This window comes from Poecilia latipinna, unplaced genomic scaffold (genome assembly GCF_001443285.1).
Source record: "Poecilia latipinna isolate Pla-1442-1.1 unplaced genomic scaffold, P_latipinna-1.0 Scaffold854, whole genome shotgun sequence".
Lineage (NCBI taxonomy): Eukaryota > Metazoa > Chordata > Actinopteri > Cyprinodontiformes > Poeciliidae > Poecilia > Poecilia latipinna.
In genome coordinates, this window is record NW_015113470.1 from 134,868 (window position 1) to 153,853 (window position 18,986).

The window sequence follows — 18,986 nt, forward strand, 5'->3', positions numbered from 1 at the left end:
TTACAAATACAAATAGAAAAGTGTTAATTAATGTGTGATTGTATTGTATAAATTGTAAATTAAAATTCAGTTATTTATTTAATATTTGGTTTTGTATTTACAAGCGACATTTTTTAATTGTGATTATTTTAGAGCTATAGAGAGTAAAAGTCTACAAAGTTCTCTATAAACCAAATCTGATTCATATTTGCTGAACGAACGCCAAATAAAACGATATTATGGTGATGGAGCCCTGTATTTCTCTCCTCTCCGCTTCCCTAACTTTATTTTACTTGTATAACCCACCTTTACCCTTGTGTATTTTTCCAATTCAACCCAGCAGCGTCACGGGAAAAGGTTCGCTGTCCTATAAGGTTACCATAGGTTATATCTCTGTGGGCTGAGCTTCACGGCGTCTCACGCTAAAGAAAGACTGAAAAAAATGTGAGAGATCTCACAGTGTTCCAAAAGATGACGAATGACCTTTGGCAAATAAAATGCTGTTCAGATTCTGATAATAATGATTACTGTTTAAATAGACGATCTTTGCATTGACTTCACGCTATTGGTCGAGAGAACCACACAGGGGCGTGAATTTCCGGCAACCCCGGTGCGGTCACAGGGCAGTGGCAGAGTGGGCGTTGAATCCGTCTTCCCCCTACTTATCTCAAATCCTGACTTCACATTCTGAATCACTACACAAGTTGAGTCCACTCAGTTCGTGAAATTTACCCGGGGGAACCATGACGGAAAGCTCCTCGACGAAGCTGCTGAACGGAGACGCCTGCCGCCGGACGTTAAACGGAAAAAACGCGAGTAAAAATGGCTACGTGAAGAACCACTGTCTGTTTCAGCAGTCACAGAAGTACAGTCGCTCCGGGGAGAAGGTAAGGCCCAACCGTCACGGAGAGAAGACCGGAAGAGGCTAGTGACAAAGTGTTACTTTTTATTTTATATAAACATAGTATCCGATTCGTTCTATGAGGTATATATTTATATTTGCCGTGTTTGTTTAGCGGCTAAATTCTTGTGTGGGAGTGGTTTCCCTGAGCAGAAACGTGCAAGGCTCGGCTACATGTCAGTATAACAATATACCGCTGCTAATATCATTGTAATTACCTCGTACAGTTAGCTTCTAACGCTCTTTAGTGGGAGTTGACGCAAATATTTGTATTAGACATTAGTTATGTCGTATAGCACACATTTTCTATTGCTTGTTCGAAATGTAAATTCTGAAATGCCAGTGTTATATTCATAATTGTCCATTTCAAAGAGGGCTACTGGAACGGCCACCCTTAACTTGTGTAATTTTAACACTGTTGTGGACTGAGAAACCTGATCAGGGATGATTGTAGTGATGACTTCCCCCCTCACCCTCCTCCATCTGTAACTTTACACCCTGTTGTTTCCATGCCATATGCGCCGCTTGGTGAGGTTAGACATGTCTCTGTTTAGTGACTTGAGTTTGAAGATGACAAGTGTCCTGTAGTGTCGGAGGTGGTGTCTGTTCCCAGGGAGAGGGAGGCTCAGCGGTGCTTTGACTTGTCCCATCAGCTGGATGTCTCCAGGCTTGAAAGGGCGCGGTCCATTTTAATAGTTTGATTTTTAAACAGTACGCATTCTTCATTTGGTTGTGAGGGTGGGAATTTGATTTTCTCCCCAGAAGAAGATCAAATACACTGTAGTGAACGTCATATTCCACTGCTTCAATTGTTTTCATCCATTGGGTTCGTGTTTTGAGCAAAAGCATATCAGGTCAGCCTACAGGGAGTTAAGGCAGAGACGCAATCTTACCACAGCTCAAATTGCTTTCAGTAAAAGGTGGGATTTATGGCGTCAAAAGGAAGAATGTTCCCTAGCTAGTTACCATCTGGAGTTGTAAACAACAATCAATCTAAAGTAGAAATGCACCAACATGATATTTCTGAATGACTTCCAGATGGAGTATTTTGTAATCGCTGAAGTTGCAGGTTCTGATTCCAAATTCTGTCTCTTCCATCAAGAACGACGGTCTTCTGACAGAGATTTAAAGAGCAGCAGCCATAGCCAGGCCTGTCACAAACACGAATTTTGCTGGACAATAAATTGTCCTGGAGATTATTGCGATAAACGATAACATTGTTATTTTGAGATCATTTTTAAGTAATATATTGTTACGGTATAATAATGTAAGTTCACTCTCTCGAACATCTATAAACTTTAATTTTGTAAAGAACACTTTGGTCTACAAAGTCTCTCTAAACAACAATAGCCCTTCAAAAAGCATTAATCATCAGAATGGAAATTATTACACTCCTTTTAATTTATCATGCAATGAATTGATTTATTGCGACAGGTTTAGTCGTGATGACAGTCATGGCACTGTCATAGAACAACAATGTCTTCAGTCAGAGGCTTCTTCTGATTCTTTGCAAACCTGACTGCTAGATCCTTCCTGTTCACAGCCTCGTCACTCGAAAAGACTCTTTGAATAGAATGTGATGATATGAGTTATGACATTTAATTTCCCTTTGGGATAAATAAAGTATTTTTGATTTGAAGAGATTTTGGACTATCTGATCACTGGTCAGAGTATGTCCGGCTGAAGATTGCACATCCAAATTTCTAACCATTTTTGTACGGTCTCTTCATAAACAGGATGTGGCTCCTTATATTGGCTTTGGCCAATAGAAGGATCCAAAGAGCGATGCTGTGTAATTCCACTTTTACGGGAAGTTAAATATTATTCAAAACTCTAATCCATTTCTAGCTGTAAATTGCCCTGAATTTTTTTCTCAACATATTTGACGTAATTCTGACGTGGGGGAAAAAAACGTCCCGATACTGGAATCCGAAAGGCATGTAAACAATCCCCTCGGTACTTCAGATTGTCTCCACACTGGATCAGCTTTTTTTATTTCTTTTTGCAAACAGAATTCTGGCTTGCTTATTTATTATCCAGCTTGAACCAAACACGATGTGCTTACACCACAAGCTTCCCCCTATTGTGTACACAATGTAATCTGATCGTCTGCCACTGAGATGCAGAACAAGCAAGTGAAGCATTCTCTTCACTTCTTCTGGTGCCCACTTCACTTTAATCTCTGTTTAGCTGCTTAATTCGTTGGTATCATTTGCTCTACGAGGTTCATCTGAGTTTATTTTTTTTCTTCCATAAACTCCCAACTGTCCACCATGTTGAGCATTTTCTCGGCTGTTTCAGAGCTGAACCTGTTTGGCAGACTTTTACAATGCACAAACGATACACACAGTACACTTTGAGCTGCTCCGAGGTATTTCATTGAGAAGCATGACCGGTCACATGAGAAGTGGCTGCTCTAACTGCTGGGCAGAGCTCGTAATGAGCGACTGCACTCAAGTAGAAATTCCTCCAGTTCAGCTCGAAATTCTGCTTACATGTTCTCCTCCGACAAGATTTAAGCTCTCCTGCATTTCAAGATCAATACATTTACAACTCTGGATTAATAACTTCCTTGCTAACCTGTGTGTGCAACAGACCGGGTCTTTGTAAAAAAAAAAAAAAAAAGCATTGGAGTCTCGATTTACTGTTTAACCTTTTCTAAGATAAAGAGTTTAATAAGTAATCCCTGCTGTTCTGCAACGCATTCAGGAGCCTGTATATAGTTTTAGTGTTGTGTCTTTTCCATGACTCATCTAATCTCAAGGATGGATAAATAGTTATCTTTTTTTTATATTTATATATTCACCTCTTATGTTCAACGTCACATTTTTGTTCAAGTACGTAAGTAATTAAAGTTGGCACATTCTTTTTTTGTATTTATCCTTTAAAAGTGAACAAAAATGGATTGAGAGTTCTGAGTGGGAAAGTTTAAAATCAAGACAGGAAAATATGTAGAAATCCTGTTTATAAGAAGGATCAGGGCTCGTCGTGTGCAGTATAAAACGTTGCTTTCGTTTGGACTTCTGAGTTGGAAAAAGATGCCTTGGGGTCACTGAAAACGTCCCTTCTTTTGTTCCTCAGAAGCAAAATGCGACCCATAATCCCAGTTTGTACAAGAAGCCCTTCATGGAGTATTTCGAGGAGACGCCTCTGCTGGTGGCTGTGCTCACCTACATGGGCTACGGCATCCTCACCGTCTTCGGCTACCTCAGAGACTTCCTCCGCCACTGGAACATCGAGAAGTGCCACGTGGCTCGAGAGAGAGACGAGCAGAAGGTGAGGCAGCTTTTTTTGCGTGTTTGACACGTGGAAAGTGTCAGATATCGTAGTGGATTCTTTGAGTAGTTCTGACAGAAATCGAAGCTTTTCCCTCGGTCTGGTTTGTGTTTTAACAACGATTTTGAAGGGAGAGCTTTATTTTCTAGAAAATGCTGCTAAAAGAATTTTTCTGGCTCTTCACTGCAGAAACTCTACATTTTACCAAGTGTTTTTTTTTTTTTTTGTCCAGTTTCTATTGCATATGTCCCAGTACACTTGGAATGAGAAAAAAACTAACTTACTAGTAAGTTTTCAGCAAGAAATAGGATCTTGTTTTGAGTAAATAATTCCTTAATGTTGATGAAAAAGTGCTAGCCAGGACATTTTTCCCACATTGTAAGTTAAAAAATGTTGTTCCACTGGGAGGTTATTTCACTTAATAGTTAGCACTTTATCAATATTAAGGAATTGTTGACTTAAAACAAGTTCCTACTTTGTGCTGTAAGCTAGTTTTTTTTTAATCTTATTTCAAGTGTATTAAGATATTTGCACTAGAAAATAGACCAAAAATACTTGATAACATCTTGTGTTTTTGCAGTTTTATCATTTCACGTCACTGTTTTACGCCTTTCCTAATCTTCAGACCGATTTATCTTGTCAAACTGTAAATATTTCCTTTCGCTCGGAACAAAGATAACTTGTGCATACTGAAATGTCACGATAAACGTCGAAATATTTCCTCCCCTCTCCACAGGATTTCGTCCCTCTCTATCAGGACTTTGAAAACTTCTACACCAGGAACCTGTACATGCGGATCCGGGACAACTGGAACCGGCCCATCTGCAGCGTCCCCGGAGCCAAGATGGACCTCGTAGAGAGAGTTACCCACAACTACAACTGGACGTTTGAGTAGGTTGCTGCGTTGTGTATTTCTGTTGACATCTGTTTGTTCATTTTGAGGAAAGCATGTCTCAGAATGAAAATAAGTTCATGTTCTCTTCTACCGACTGAGCTACATTCTACGTCTGTCATTACAAAGTAGTTATAGTTGTGGTTTTCCTGGCATACAGTGGCAGTTTGTGTCTATGCTGATCTAGGATCACGCCCAGTGGTTGCTTAAGTTGCACCCTGAACAGAGTGACTTCATTCAGGAAGTTTTTTTGTACGCACCAGTATCTGTCACATGGTCTTTATCTTAAAATAAATAAAGACATTAAGACGATGTTTGTTATATCTAAATGTGGTTACAGTGACCCTGTAAATCAGCTTGGAAAGAGTTAAAAGGCGTGGCGCCGGTCTAATTTTATCTCACTATCTGCGATCGTCTGCTCTCTCAAGAAAATGGAATGTGTTTTATCACATTTATGTACTGACAACAGATAATCCTGCTGTGATATTCAAAACACTAACATTAGTGAATATCTTAGCTGTTTCACAACAACTAGGAGTGTAGGGCATTCGCCATCATTTAAAAATCTGGCTGAGTCACGTTGGTATGAGAAGTATTTACAAAAGCGCTGGAAGCTTTTTTTGGTTAAATAAACTCTCATTGTCAGTGTAGATGAAGACAAAGGCAGGTAAAGCATAAACGGTTATAATAAAAGCAGACGCACCAATCGCAGATGTAGTCAAACTCTGACCTAATCTTAGCTTCAGTGTTCTCTTTAGTAATTATAAATAACTAAATTAGAATAAAAAAGAGAAATAAACAAACCACTGATTTTTCAGAAACAACACAAAGTCATACAGACTTATCTATCTAAAGGAGAGATGCAGCCAGATCCTCCAGGTTATTAGATATATGCAAGATCTTCAGTTTCTTTCTATTATATCATTACTAAAACTGTCTCCATTTGAATATTGAATGAGGAAAAGCTCATATTTACTATTGTGTCTTTAAACCAAAAATGTATTTTTTGTTAAAACCATAAACATCTGTGTGTCATGGTCCATCAATATTTATTATCCAGGGTGAAGTCGCATTTCGTGGGAGAGCAGTCAACGTTACACAGCTTCTCTGATATAAAAGATTCCACTATTATTATTATTATTATTATTATTATTATTATTATTATTGTTGGAGTTGCCATTTTAAACTGTCTGTAGCAACTGTATATGAGCGATTGGTGCAGTTAGCATTAGCAAAAACAGCAGTCTCTTCTCATCCCCTGTAGTGTTAGTTTACCGTTAACTACTATATTCTTGGGGGAAAAAAATAGTCAATTGGATTCTACTAAATTGTGAAACAGAGTGGCTTTGCTGTGATCTGTTCATCTTCCTGTCATTTTCTGACATCCAACTTCCTGTTTTAGGAAGCCACTGTAAAAACATAGTTTCCTTTCCAGAACCTTCCCTACATTCTTTGTGCTTCCTCTCGCTTGATTTTTCAAAACTGTAGAAGTGTAGAAAACAGCTAGCTAAATCCCCTTCCTGCAGTAACAACCTCCTGACTCAAGAGTGTTGCTACTGCAACCTCCAGACATTTAGGTATGGCACGTTCACAGACTCTGTGGGGGCGGAAGGGAGAAGATGATATTTTGTAGTTTCCAGCCAACTGTTTACAGTGAACGTAAAATCAATGCTCTGGTAATCAAAGCAGACATTCTCCTGATTTTCTGACGCTTTATTTATTTATTTATTTATTTATTTTTGGTTTCAGGCATACCGGCAAGGTGGTGAAGGACGTCATCAACATGGGCTCATACAACTACCTCGGCTTTGCTGAGAACACTGGCCCTTGTGCCGATGCTGCTATCGAAGTCACACAGAAGTATGGAGCCGGCGTGGGAAGCACTCGCTGTGAGATGGGTAGGTTAATCATCCTGGAAGTTGGTTTTTGAAGGAATTTCCAATATTTCAAAGTTAGTTTAAGAAAACAAATTAATTTCTGTTTTTTTTTTTCCATCTGCTACATCAGTTTTTAACAAATAACAGTCATCTATTTTGTAAATAAAAGGATGCAGAGATAAGATTAAAATTGAACACTCTCTCTTCTTTCTTTTTGTTTTTTTTTCTTTTTACAGGCAACCTGGACATCCACGAGGAGTTGGAAGAGTTGGTGGCCAGGTTTCTGGGTGTCGAGTCGTCCATGGCGTTCGGGATGGGCTTTGCTACCAACTCCATGAACATTCCTGCTCTTACTGGGAAGGTGTGGTGGCGGGGGGGGGGGGGGGGTGTCTTTTCTTTTGTGTTTTGTTATTTGTTCCCTGCTGAATCTTGCGTAACTCCTTCCTTTTGATCGTGTGGGTGTTCCTGTCCAGTTATTGTGACCTTCTTCCAGCAACAAGTTTCACTGTTACTGGAAAACCCGCCGCAACGTCTGTGTAAAAGGTTCAGTCGCGTGTTCAAACAGGAAGGCCGGCAGCTTCCGGTTCGAGCTTTGAAAGCACTCCGAGTGCAAAGGGTTGATGACTGATGTCAGGGCCTCTTTGACTGGATTCATTGTACGCAGCACGAGCCAATAGAAAAATTTCCTGACAGAAAACAAGTGGAGAACGATTAAGAGTCGGAGAGAGGAGCAAGACGCACACGACTGTGCTTTTTTTGCTAGTTTACATTCATATGAGCCCATCTTTATGTCTTAAATCTACATTATGCAACATGCTTGTTTGCTCTTTGGCCACAGGAAATTACGTAAACTAAATCTTTTCTTTTGTGGAATTTTTGCCTTTGTATTTATTTCTATGGGCTTTTCAGGTTTAGGGACATCACTATTTGAAATCCCATAACATTCACCGTTCAAAGAAAGATAATTGTCTGCCTGTTTGACTTTTTGTTTAAGATTAAACTTAAAGCGTGAAGTAGTGATTGAACTAAGACTAATCAGGGTTCGTACAGGTGCTTGAAATCCCTGAAAATGCTTGAATTTCATTTCAAGGTTTGGAAAGTCCTTGCTTTCTGTATTCGGTCCTTAAATGTGCTTTACACTCAAACTGCGTGGATCTGTAATAAAATGCAATATAACGTTTTAAAAGTCTAAATTTGGGAAGCGACATTTACAGTTGAAACCAGACATTTTAAGACACCTGGTAAAAAGAACAGACATATTTTTTTCTTACTGTTTGAAGTTAAATCAGACCAAACTTTTCCTGTTTTGGGTCAGTTAGAATTAGCAAAATTATTTGTATTTGCCAAATGCCATGTCATTTAACAAGAACTGTCTTAGGGATTTATTTTCTCACCTTGTTTTGGTATGTCGTGTTCAAACATTTAATTTGAGCAGGAAATTTACATTTACCTTATTAATAATTGCTTGGATTGTTTCAATGCAGTGAATATTTATTATTTGTAATGCCTCAATAAGTTATTGATCTGTGAAATTGAAATGCAGGTTTTCTTATTTTCTATACCTTAAACAAAGTTGTGTTTATTGTTAAATAATCTTTTAACAGTAATAAGCAACGTCACATAATAGGGAACGAAGCAGTTTTTTAAATTTTGTTTATTGGTATTGTTTTCATCTCCAAGGTGTGGTGCTGGAAAAGTTTAAAAACTCCCCTTGGAAATGCTTGAAAAGTGCTTCGGTTTTACTGAGGGAATCATATTTGAACCCTGAACAATGTAATCACGAGGCCAAAAAAGTTGTTGCTCAACACGAACAACTCAAGCATCTGAATCCCCGGATTAGCTGGTTTTGCAAGTGGTAACAATGGATCATGTTTGCATGTGGGTGCATAAAATAAAATCGAGTAGCAAAACGGAGGTTAACTCCTGTTTTACCCTGCTTAGGGTTGTCTCATCCTGAGCGACGAGCTGAACCACGCTTCGTTGGTCCTGGGCGCTCGGCTGTCTGGCTCCACCATCCGAGTCTTCAAGCACAACAGTGAGTGGCTTCTCTCACTTCTGTCTGAAATGGGGGAAAAAAAAAACACACAGGATGAGAGAACACTCAAAGTGTGTAGAAATGCTAAACCTCTCAATTACAACACCATTCAACAATTACCTGTAAAAGGCTTTATCCAGGTGGCGAGGACAGGCGTAATGACCTGGGTGTGTGCAGATCGCTGCTGATTTCACATTGTCTCGACTTGCCCAGCTCAGTCTTCCACCAAGTTTTTTGACCGGTGTTCTGAAAGACGAAAGAATCTATATGATGTTTGTTTTCCACAAGTCTGGAAAAATTCAGTTTGCGTTCATTTCCCCAAAGTAAAAATTGCGAGAAAAAAATGTCCTAATATTACCAGAATAAAATCTAAATATTCTGGTAATAAAGTCAGAATATATTGACTTTATAATAAATTATTCTCATAATTTTATTTAAAAAAAATTCTCAACATGGCCCTAATACTCTGTCACACTTGCTAAATAGAAGGCCCTGCTTTTTTTTAGCACATGCAATGTGAGACTGAACTATAATTGTAAAATTACTATTATTTATCAATTTTGTATATTTGTTTAATCAGTGGCTCTGGCGGTGGTCAGATATGTGGATTGCAAATGTAATAGTTGTCCATTTTCTTTTGTAAAGCCTTCAGCTGGTAACATCACCGTTCCCCTCTCCTACTCTCCTCTGCAGACATGCAAAGCCTGGAGAAGCTGCTAAGAGATGCTATTGTTCACGGACAGCCCAGAACCCACAGACCCTGGAAGAAAATCCTGATTGTGGTGGAGGGCATTTACAGGTATGTCCACTGAATGTGGGCTGAGTTTGTAACTCCATCAGTTCAGAAATTAAGTTAATATGATTGAAAAAGAAACTGAAAATTCCTCTTTCCTTCGTTTTACTATCAGACAAACCATTTTCAGGCAGGTTGTGTTCTAAATGAGATAACCATGAAGTTGCCATTAGCCTTCCTAACACAATAAATATCTGAAATCTTTTCTACCAAGTCCCAGGGTGAAGCAGATTGAAGAATGCCTCTGAATATATTTGCATTCTCCAGACATCACAGTGGTTCTTTCAAATGCACTGTTAGGGAAGCTGTTTTGCAATTATTTGCTTAATAAAATCCAAGGAGCAACAAAGATAAACTCACTTTAGCAGGTGTTGCTGTTTGGTTGGAACGGAAATTAACACTTTTGAAAGCATTTTATTTAATCAAAATGGCTGCTGACATCCCTACTAGGTATTAGTTTCCGCTAATCAGCACTAAAACATTGCCAATCAGTTTTTGATTTAACTTTCTCTTCTTGATTTAAAAAGAACCCTGTGCCTTTGAAAAGAACATTTGTGCATTATTGAAAAGGTATTGAGCAATTTTCTTGTATCTTCGATGAGTGTAGCATTTTGTATTGTGAATTTTTGGTATCTAATAATATTGTAATGGAACTTACCTTGAAAGATGCGTTCAAGGTGAAATGAGTTGTTGATGTAATCTGTTTGTTGATAACGCTGCGTTCATCGAATTCATAAAAGTTCTTTGTCTTTAGACCAAGTGATAGAAATAAGAGAAGGAAGATTTCAAAAGTAAAAGTGCAGAACACTATAAAACAAATAAAGTCTTACACACTTTAGAGTTAATAATGAGGAGAATCATATATTTTGAAACTTTTCTTGATAACTGAATGTATAGAGCTGTAAAAATTCATTCATTGGTGGTGAAGTTTAAACTGAGTGAATAAACTGACTGATTTAGATTCCTTTAAATCCCAAAGCATGGAGGGGTCCATCGTCCGCCTGCCTGAGGTCGTCGCCCTGAAGAAGCGCTACAAGGCGTACCTGTACCTGGACGAGGCCCACAGCATCGGCGCCCTCGGCCCAAACGGCAGAGGAGTGGTGGACTACTTCGGCCTGGACCCCAGGGACGTCGACATCATGATGGGAACGTTCACAAAGAGCTTCGGGGCTGCTGGTGGATACATTGGAGGCAAAAAGGTCAGCAGCGAAAGCTCTGGAGGGACAACGGTTAAAACTCGTCAAAACGTTACCCCGTAAAAGCAAGAAGTTGTGATTCAAATAGTTTGAGTGCTTAATCATCCTCAGCAGATTGGGCAAGTTTCCTGTCTTCACTGCGTCATATGGTGTTGGTGAACACTGTTGCCAAAAAACAAAAAGAACAGAAATCCAGCTTTTTGTTTTTTGAAAAGTCGAGCTCGGTTCATCCAGTTGTTTTTTTTAACAACTCAAGAAGAAAAGGCATATTAGATATTGTTGTTTCAAAGCCCTTTCCCTCCATACAGCAGAGCTCCTAAGGTCTTGAAAAGTCTATGGAGGCACCATTTACTGCTTTCATTTTCTTTGAAAAAAAAAAAAGATTTGAGTTTCCAGACAATATTTATTCCAATTTCAATATGATGAAAAAATGTCTAAATACCAAGTTGTATTTGTCTTATATACTTAAATCACACGTTTTCTTCAATTTGCTACATCATAATTCACAATGTTTTGACCCCCTAACCCTCTTTAAACTGAGTCTGTACTTCTAACACCAAACACAAATAAAAGGTGATTTAGATGTTAAACTAATCGCTAAAACATATGTATTTTTAAGTTTTTAATTTTTTTACAAAGGAGTTGCAGTATCAAAGTTCATAAACTATTTTAAAGAATCTGCTCTGATTTGCGAAAACTAAATCCTCATAGATGTTGAAATGAACCTGATGTAAATAATTAAAGTTGGTAATCAGAATCCGCTTTCAGCGTTAATTTAAGACTCGGAGACAAATAGAGATAAAAACCAGTGTAGCATTTTAAAGGCAGATGTTTGGTCTGGAATTGTGAAACTGGATAATGAAAAGAAAAAAATGGTTAAGAACCGTAACAGTAGACAACAGTGTATCTCTGTAAAACTAATTTGACTGATTTGTCTGTCAGGAGCTGATCGACTACCTGCGCAGCCACTCTCACAGTGCTGTGTACGCCACCTCCATGGCGCCTCCTGTGGCCCAGCAGATAATCACCTCTATGAAGACCATTATGGGAGAGGATGGAACAACTCTGGGTACGTGCCAAAAAAAAGCACTAATAGAAAAAAGTTATCAAATTAAACCAATATATCACTTCGCATTGAGATTCTTGTTTTCTTTTGAAGTATGCAACCTTCATACTTGATTTCAGTTTTTTTGGTTTAAAAAAAAAATCTGGCTGCAAGTGTTTGGTTCGACCACAAGATGGCAGTAAGCTCGTACTTTGCATTGCGACCAGAGAATCGATTCTCAGGCCAAAGATTGTTCCTCTCAGTTCCCATGAGCCTTGCCAGACACACCAGCACATAAAAAGTAGCTGGACTGCTTTATTACAAATTAAGACATCTGTGATGTACTTCTAAACACATTACCAAAGTCTAATTAAACTCAAAGTTCTTTTGAACTTTTAAAGAACACTGTAATTAGAAGATTCCTTTCAGTAAAAATTACATCTTTTACTTCATAAGTTCACCTTTTTTTTTGTTCATCTTAAACCCTCCCCTTGTTTCTTTGTTCAGCTTTGGGCCAGACTAATGGAAAGACCTCTACCTATTCCCTTTTATCACTTTCACATGTGTGCTCCGTTTTTTTTTTTTTTTGTTGCTTTCACACTGTGGGTGCAAAGCAGCATGGTGCCTCAGGACCAGAGGCCTCTGCAGACCCGACTCTGCTGGACTCTCCTACACACACAAATAAATGACAAAGTCTTGTTATTCTTTCTCGGGCGGCACCTTCTTTACTTTTTACGAAGCTTGATTGATTCAAACCCCCCGACCCCACTCCATCAACCCGTCCAAAAGCTGATCTAAGATCAGGTTACGCTACTTTTAAGCCTCCCAGTTGATAGGTACAAGAATAACAACTGCTGCTGCAACCTTTGTAGTGTCTTCTTTTGTGTTTTTTTTTTCTTTTCCCAAGAAGAGAAGGCCTGACCTTGCGGCGAGGACATTAGCTTGACAAGTTCCCCCCCGCCCATGGAAAGAGCACCAGTGACAGTATGATTAGTTGCAGCTCAGTCACTGTTTGCAATTCAAGCCCTTTGAAGTTTCAGATGCTGACACAGAGTCAAAGTGACAGTCGGAGCTGCCTGTTAAAGGCCTGTTGGTTTCCACATGTCGCGCACAGAAAGGACACCAGACGCATGCCTGAATCGAAACGGAAGCTTTAATCAAACGTGAACGCGTGAAGGAGAGGGGCAGGAAAAGCGACGCGCTCCCGTCCGTGTTCCCCCCCGACCCCCAAACAGGATGGCTGAGGCGTGTGAGCGCCAGCTTTCTGTTTTTGGCTAGTGGATCACTCTGGGCCAGGAATACCTGTGGATTTCTTCACAATGGAAAATATGTGCGGGTAAATATAAAGCCAGAGTTTGTTGTGTCTCAGGTTGCTTTGAAGCCCCGCTGTTTCTGTTCTGGCCGTTTGAGCGCTGCCCCGGCAGATGTGTGTTGCTGTTGGCACTTTGGGGCACGTGGCTATTTGTTTGGTTGGGACACAGTTGTGTGAATCCGCAGCGTGACATGGCATCGTCCAATATCTGTTTAGTTTCAGCTTGGTGACTATGAACCTAAATAATTTTGTTTGTGTCCAACACTTTTTGTTCCCCCCTCCTAATAGATAAAATCATTCTTAATAATTAAGGATGTTTTCATGAGTAAAAGATGGATAAAAATTACTTTTCACATTATGCCATCTGAAAAAAAAAAACATTTAAAAAAGAGCTCTGATTGGCTATCGTGTCATGACTTTACTTTCCATTCCATTTTTTTTTTTTTTTTCACAACTTGAAATACGTTCAAACAGATTAATGTGTCTGTCGAGTGCGGAAAAAGTGCAAAAGCCTTCTTTCAGCCAGCTGGCAAGTGGTACAAAGCATCAGGTTGGGGAGGGGAAGCGCTTCAGTAGCCGTTGCTTTAAAAGTCGTAAAAAAGTCTGATCACTTTGGACCTTTTTTTTTTTTTTTTTTTTTTTTTTTTTTTCTCTAAAAACAATTCAAACCACAGGAACACTATGATGCAAAATGGTTTTGAAACCATAAACCTGGAATACTTTGATCATAATGAATGATAACCAGCCCACGTTTACTTTAAATTAGCAAAACAGAGACAAGTTTTATAAAGTTATAACTTATTTTCTAAAGATGTTTGCTGGCAGGATTTGTCTTTTGTTTGCTAGCTACTTGTGTATTTTAAAGAATTTTTATTTGTAAATTTTTCTGAAACCACATAAAGAAATAAGAATCATACGTTTTCAAATAAAAATCTGTTTCATACAACTCACAAATGTGTACCACTCATATAAAATCTCAATAATATACATTCAGTTTTGAACCACATATACGGTTTGTGAATAAAACACTATAAATTGGTAGTTTTCACAGGTTTAAGTCATTAAAACAATGGCTGGTAGGACATGCTGCTTTGGAAGTAACAGGAAGTTTCAAATTGAGTTTCTCTCTTTACGTTTTCTAGGCGCTGATCGCCTCAGGCAGCTCTCAGAGAACACCAACTACTTCCGCAGAAGACTCCGCGAAATGGGCTTCATCATCTACGGCAACGACGACTCGCCCGTCGTGCCGCTGATGCTCTACATGCCGGCCAAAATCGGGTAAGCATCGCCGCTTTCGAGTCCTCGTCCGACCCATCGGTTCAGTTTGTTTCTTTCCCGTCTTAACGCGAAGGTCTCGGGTTGCCTCCGTGTTTCAGGGCTTTCGGCCGAGAGATGCTGAAGAGGAACATCGGCACCGTGGTCGTCGGCTTCCCGGCCACGCCGATCATCGAGTCGAGAGCGCGCTTCTGCGTTTCAGCCGCTCACACCAGAGAAATGCTCGATACCGTAAGTCGATCGCAAGCTGCTGCTCAGCGGTGATGTTTGTTGAAATGATGGAGCTATACGCTGGGTTTTGAAGTTGTATTCTAGTCCAGTTTTCAAAAAATATAATAACAACATTGGAAGGAGAAGGATGACGATAAAAGCTTATTCTGATTCTGACACGATCAAAATAGGGCCTGTCTTAATTCATCAGTCAGGAAAACTTATTTGGGGAGGATTCTCTAAACTTTCTAAGTTTGCATTTTAAGCCAAATAAAATAAAGAGCGCCTCACTGTGGACTTTGTAACCTGCTTTTCTTGACTTTCTCTAAATTCCTTTCCATGATTTGTGGTTCCTTTCTCGCTGGAATACCCAACCTTTTTTTATATATATATATATATATATATATATATATATATTCCGTCTTGCACCTCAAACATTATTTAAAGCACCTGCAAGGCCAAACCGTCTTTAAATATTACTGCTAGTAGCGTAGCTTTAAAATGTTTAATTTTTATTGAGGCTTTGCTCCACTTCTCCAAAGACGCTTTATTCATCCGCCGGAGGAGCACATCATCAGCGCCGTTTGTAAATCGTCCATTTAACGGGTATCAGCCTGTTTTTGTGAGGCACACCGAGGAGCCGCTTTTTCCGTCTTCGGAAAAGCCAGCCCTCTCTCTTTCTCTGTTCCTCAAAGCATGGAATCAGGAAAAAAAAAAAAAAAAGGTCAGGAGGAAGGTAAATTGTTTCCAGGTGCCCTGCAGTATGTTGCAATACTGATAGGGTCTCTGGTGGAAAGGAGTGGTGATGAGGGGGGGAGTTTTTTTTTTTTTTTTTTTTGTTCAATGCTTTTTGTTTTTTACACTGAGCCTTCTGTTCACCTTTCACCTCCACTTTCCCCACTCTGACATGTCAAAACATCCCCACCTCCATTTGTCTGGCACAAATAAAGTCTCTTTGAATCCTTATTAATATCAATCTCCTATTTCCTGTTTTGTTTTGTTTCGTTCTTAAGGCTCTGGAGGCCATTAGTGAAGTGGGCGACCTGCTGCAGCTGAAGTACTCCAGACGGGAAAAACCTCTTCCCTCTCTGGGATGGATGTCTGAAGAGAGCCTCCTTCAGGACTGAACCAGCTCCGTCTTTTTATTTCCTCCTTTCTAACCTCTCTGCACAACACACATCCCGTTAGATTAATTTATCTGATAACAAACACTTGGAGCCAGTCTCACACACTCAGCCGCTCCGCATCGCATCTGCGAGAAGCGAACCTGTGACCTGCGACGTGTTCGCACGTCTCGTCGCGACGTGTTTCCGGAGCATCGCTCGCTTCCTCTCACGTCATGTCTTAAATCTTGCGCTCACAGTGAATATATATATATATATATAAACGTTTTATTTGTGCAATAAAAAAAGAGAAAAGATTTCAAGAAGCCTAAAACAATGTAGGGGGAGCTCCGTTGTGGAGAAGAGATCTGATCCTAGCCTTTTTGTACAAGACTAACCTGATGCGTGTAAATATTATTTATCGCAAAAGCAAAGGCACATTATCTAACACACACACACTCACACACACACGGTTCTCGGTGTGTATTGATCCAATCGCTTCTACTTGAATCTGCTTACAGAATATTGGATTTTCTTTCTTTTGTTTGTTTTGTTTGTTCTCCCCAACCAAAGGTTGTTGCATATGTATAGATATATTTTCTACATTTCTCTTGAAATGTGAAGCAGATGTTTCCAAAAGAAAAACATGTAACTGTAGGGGGAAAAAAAAAAAAAGACTGACAAAATATTTTTTTACCGCTTATTTTCTATTAATAGTCCTGCGGCCTAAATTACTGTTTACACCTGCACTCAAACACTTGAGCCAAGTGTCTTTAACATTTCTTTGAGGTAAATGGCCTACATGTATATAGTTTTCCCCCCTCCATTCTGCTCACTAAAGTGCTTTTATGTGGATATCCGAGCATGACGACGCGCTGCAACTTCGATCTGTATGCATGACGATGCTGCTTCCAAACTCATCCGATATGTACAGAACAGTTTTTATTTATTGAAGAAAGGCATCTTATTCTTTTGCTATTTGTTTCTGAAAGGCAGCTCTAAAACATGCTACAGCTGAGAGTATATATTTGAATCATCTTAACATTCGCACTGTTACCACTGACAGGCGCTCTGAATGCCGAATGACGTTGGTAGGAAAGTTTTATGTATATCTACATAAATATATACCCTGAATGTTCTTTATTTATTTTTTTTTTCACCGTAATTTTTACATTTTGTGATCATCCACTGAAACAGCATTCCATAATCAATTTTTGCTTTCAGTGTGTAGCTGTCATTTTGATCTTTGATCTGTTTTTTTTTTTTTTTGGTAAACAGTCTGCTGTCCAGTTTCAATGTGAGTCATTTTTGTTCGGTCACTACTGATTTCAACTCAAGGTGGTGGTTGTTGGTCAGAAAGTTGTCTGTTGTCTGCCAATGTGTTCGTTTAAGCTGATAAAAAAAAATCAAAAAACATCCAACGGCTTTGTTTTCTTTTTGCTTTTTTTGCCGTCCTCTACACATCCATCGTACACTACAGTGGCGTATTTGTCTGATTCATTTCACCTCATCCTTTAATAATCTGAACAATAATTTTAGGTGCGGGAGTGGGAAAAAAAGTTTATAAAATGTGGAAAACATGATTAAAAGTGCTCTGGCAAAGGATTTTCTTCCTGGGAGAAGTTTCTCGTCGAGCGGACCATTGGGAGTTTGCAATTTCGCCTTTGTTGCAAATTAGGTTTATTGTTGAAAGAAAAGCTCAAATTGGTCAGGTGTTTGCAATAAACAGCAGAAACTGTTTGTAAAAACGTAATATTACGAGGATTTCGTCAACATTCAACGCTACATAACAGCAAACATTTGCAAATTGGGAGCAGTCTAACGCAACGGCTTCATTGAGTTGCATCGGGTTGAGATAAAACGCCTCAAATACCTGGACAGTCCACAGGAATATTTCGATGCGGATTGAAAATATTGTGGGTATAAAGTTCAGACATCATCCAAAAACAGAAATATAGAAAAGACCTTGACTTTTCCTAGAGATACAAATGGAAGCATAATTTGCAATTTTTCAAATAAGGACCTATGCCACCTGGTCATGGTAGCTATCATCGTTTGCCACCAGATTACCATGGAAACAGGTGGTCAACAAACCGTGGTTGGTGTCATTCAACTTCCAAACGGGGAAATGACTCCAAGCACGTCTAAAGGTTCAACAAGGCTTTGGTTTTGGGGGAAGTCCTGGACGATGCTGGTGTGGCCCATCATATATAGTTGCCTGATGTGAACTTTGTTGAAAATCTGTGGTGTGGTTTGAAAAGGTGGTTGCGGCACCCCAGCCTAACATTAGAAAGGAACTGAAGGACTTTGCTTGTAATTAATCGGGCTAAGGTTCCTTAGGAACACTGCTACTAGCTGCTATCTGACTACTAATCACGTTTGCAATAGCATTTTATTTTTTTTCTTTGAGACTTGAGTAGTCATGAAATGTAAAATTCAGCGTTTGATGTGGAGAAGTCACTCATAATATTAGTTGTGAGCTCTTTAAATAGCTATTTTTTTTCCACTTTATTATTGCAAAACAGCTGCCAGTTTGTTCGTTTTACCAATAAACCTAATTTGCAGCTGGTGTTGGAACTTGTTTTGTTTTTCCTCCCTACTTTCCACATACGAATCTGCATTTAGTCTTTAATGAATATGTTCAAAGTCTGGGCTTTGGGAACAAAATAATGTGACCTTTACTTCCCAAACCGAACTGTTAGGACCACAGGAAACTGATCAGCCACGTCTGTCTTTGGAACTGTATGCTGGCCATGATGTTTCTGAACCATGCTGCTAGAAAACTGTGCCACGAAAATTAAATCAGTTTTGAAGTTGAATCCTTTTCTGACTAGTTTTGTTTTATTTACTGAAATAAATCGGGACTGAAACTTTAAGAGCTAAAACAGCAAATTACAAAGGACAAGTCGTTAACTTTATTCACTAAACTTTTGAGGGTTTTAATGTTTTTGGAGCAACAATTTACAATAATAATGGTTAAAATTGACTTCAACTACAAGAACACAATGGACAAATTTCACTGTCATTTTTAAAAAATAAACCCAAAGTGGAAAAGCTTATTTATTTACATGATGCCAACCGGGAATGTCATC

General features: G+C 39.1%; 1 protein-coding gene across 1 annotated transcript; it reads left to right on the forward strand.

Moving 5' to 3' along the window:
• The first annotated feature begins 588 nt into the window (after nt 1-588).
• On the forward strand, nt 589-16,569 carry sptlc2b (serine palmitoyltransferase, long chain base subunit 2b). The gene is made up of 12 exons (XM_015047993.1): nt 589-866; nt 3,962-4,156; nt 4,893-5,047; nt 6,798-6,946; nt 7,162-7,286; nt 8,867-8,960; nt 9,654-9,759; nt 10,733-10,952; nt 11,892-12,018; nt 14,449-14,584; nt 14,683-14,812; nt 15,805-16,569. Exons 1-12 carry the CDS (start codon nt 723-725, stop codon nt 15,916-15,918), a joined length of 1,695 nt encoding a protein of 564 aa, XP_014903479.1. The 5' UTR covers nt 589-722; the 3' UTR covers nt 15,919-16,569.
• The last annotated feature ends 2,417 nt before the right edge of the window (nt 16,570-18,986 follow it).

What these genes read in the sequence shown, in the direction of transcription:
- sptlc2b (XM_015047993.1), top strand. Translation starts at nt 723, where the DNA reads ATGACGGAAAGCTCCTCGACGAAGCTGCTGAACGGAGACGCCTGCCGC. An exon ending in GAGAGAGAGACGAGCAGAAG is followed by an intron (nt 4,157 to 4,892) that starts GTGAGGCAGCTT and finishes CCCTCTCCACAG; the next exon opens with GATTTCGTCCCTCTCTATCA. An exon ending in GTGGTGGAGGGCATTTACAG is followed by an intron (nt 9,760 to 10,732) that starts GTATGTCCACTG and finishes TAAATCCCAAAG; the next exon opens with CATGGAGGGGTCCATCGTCC.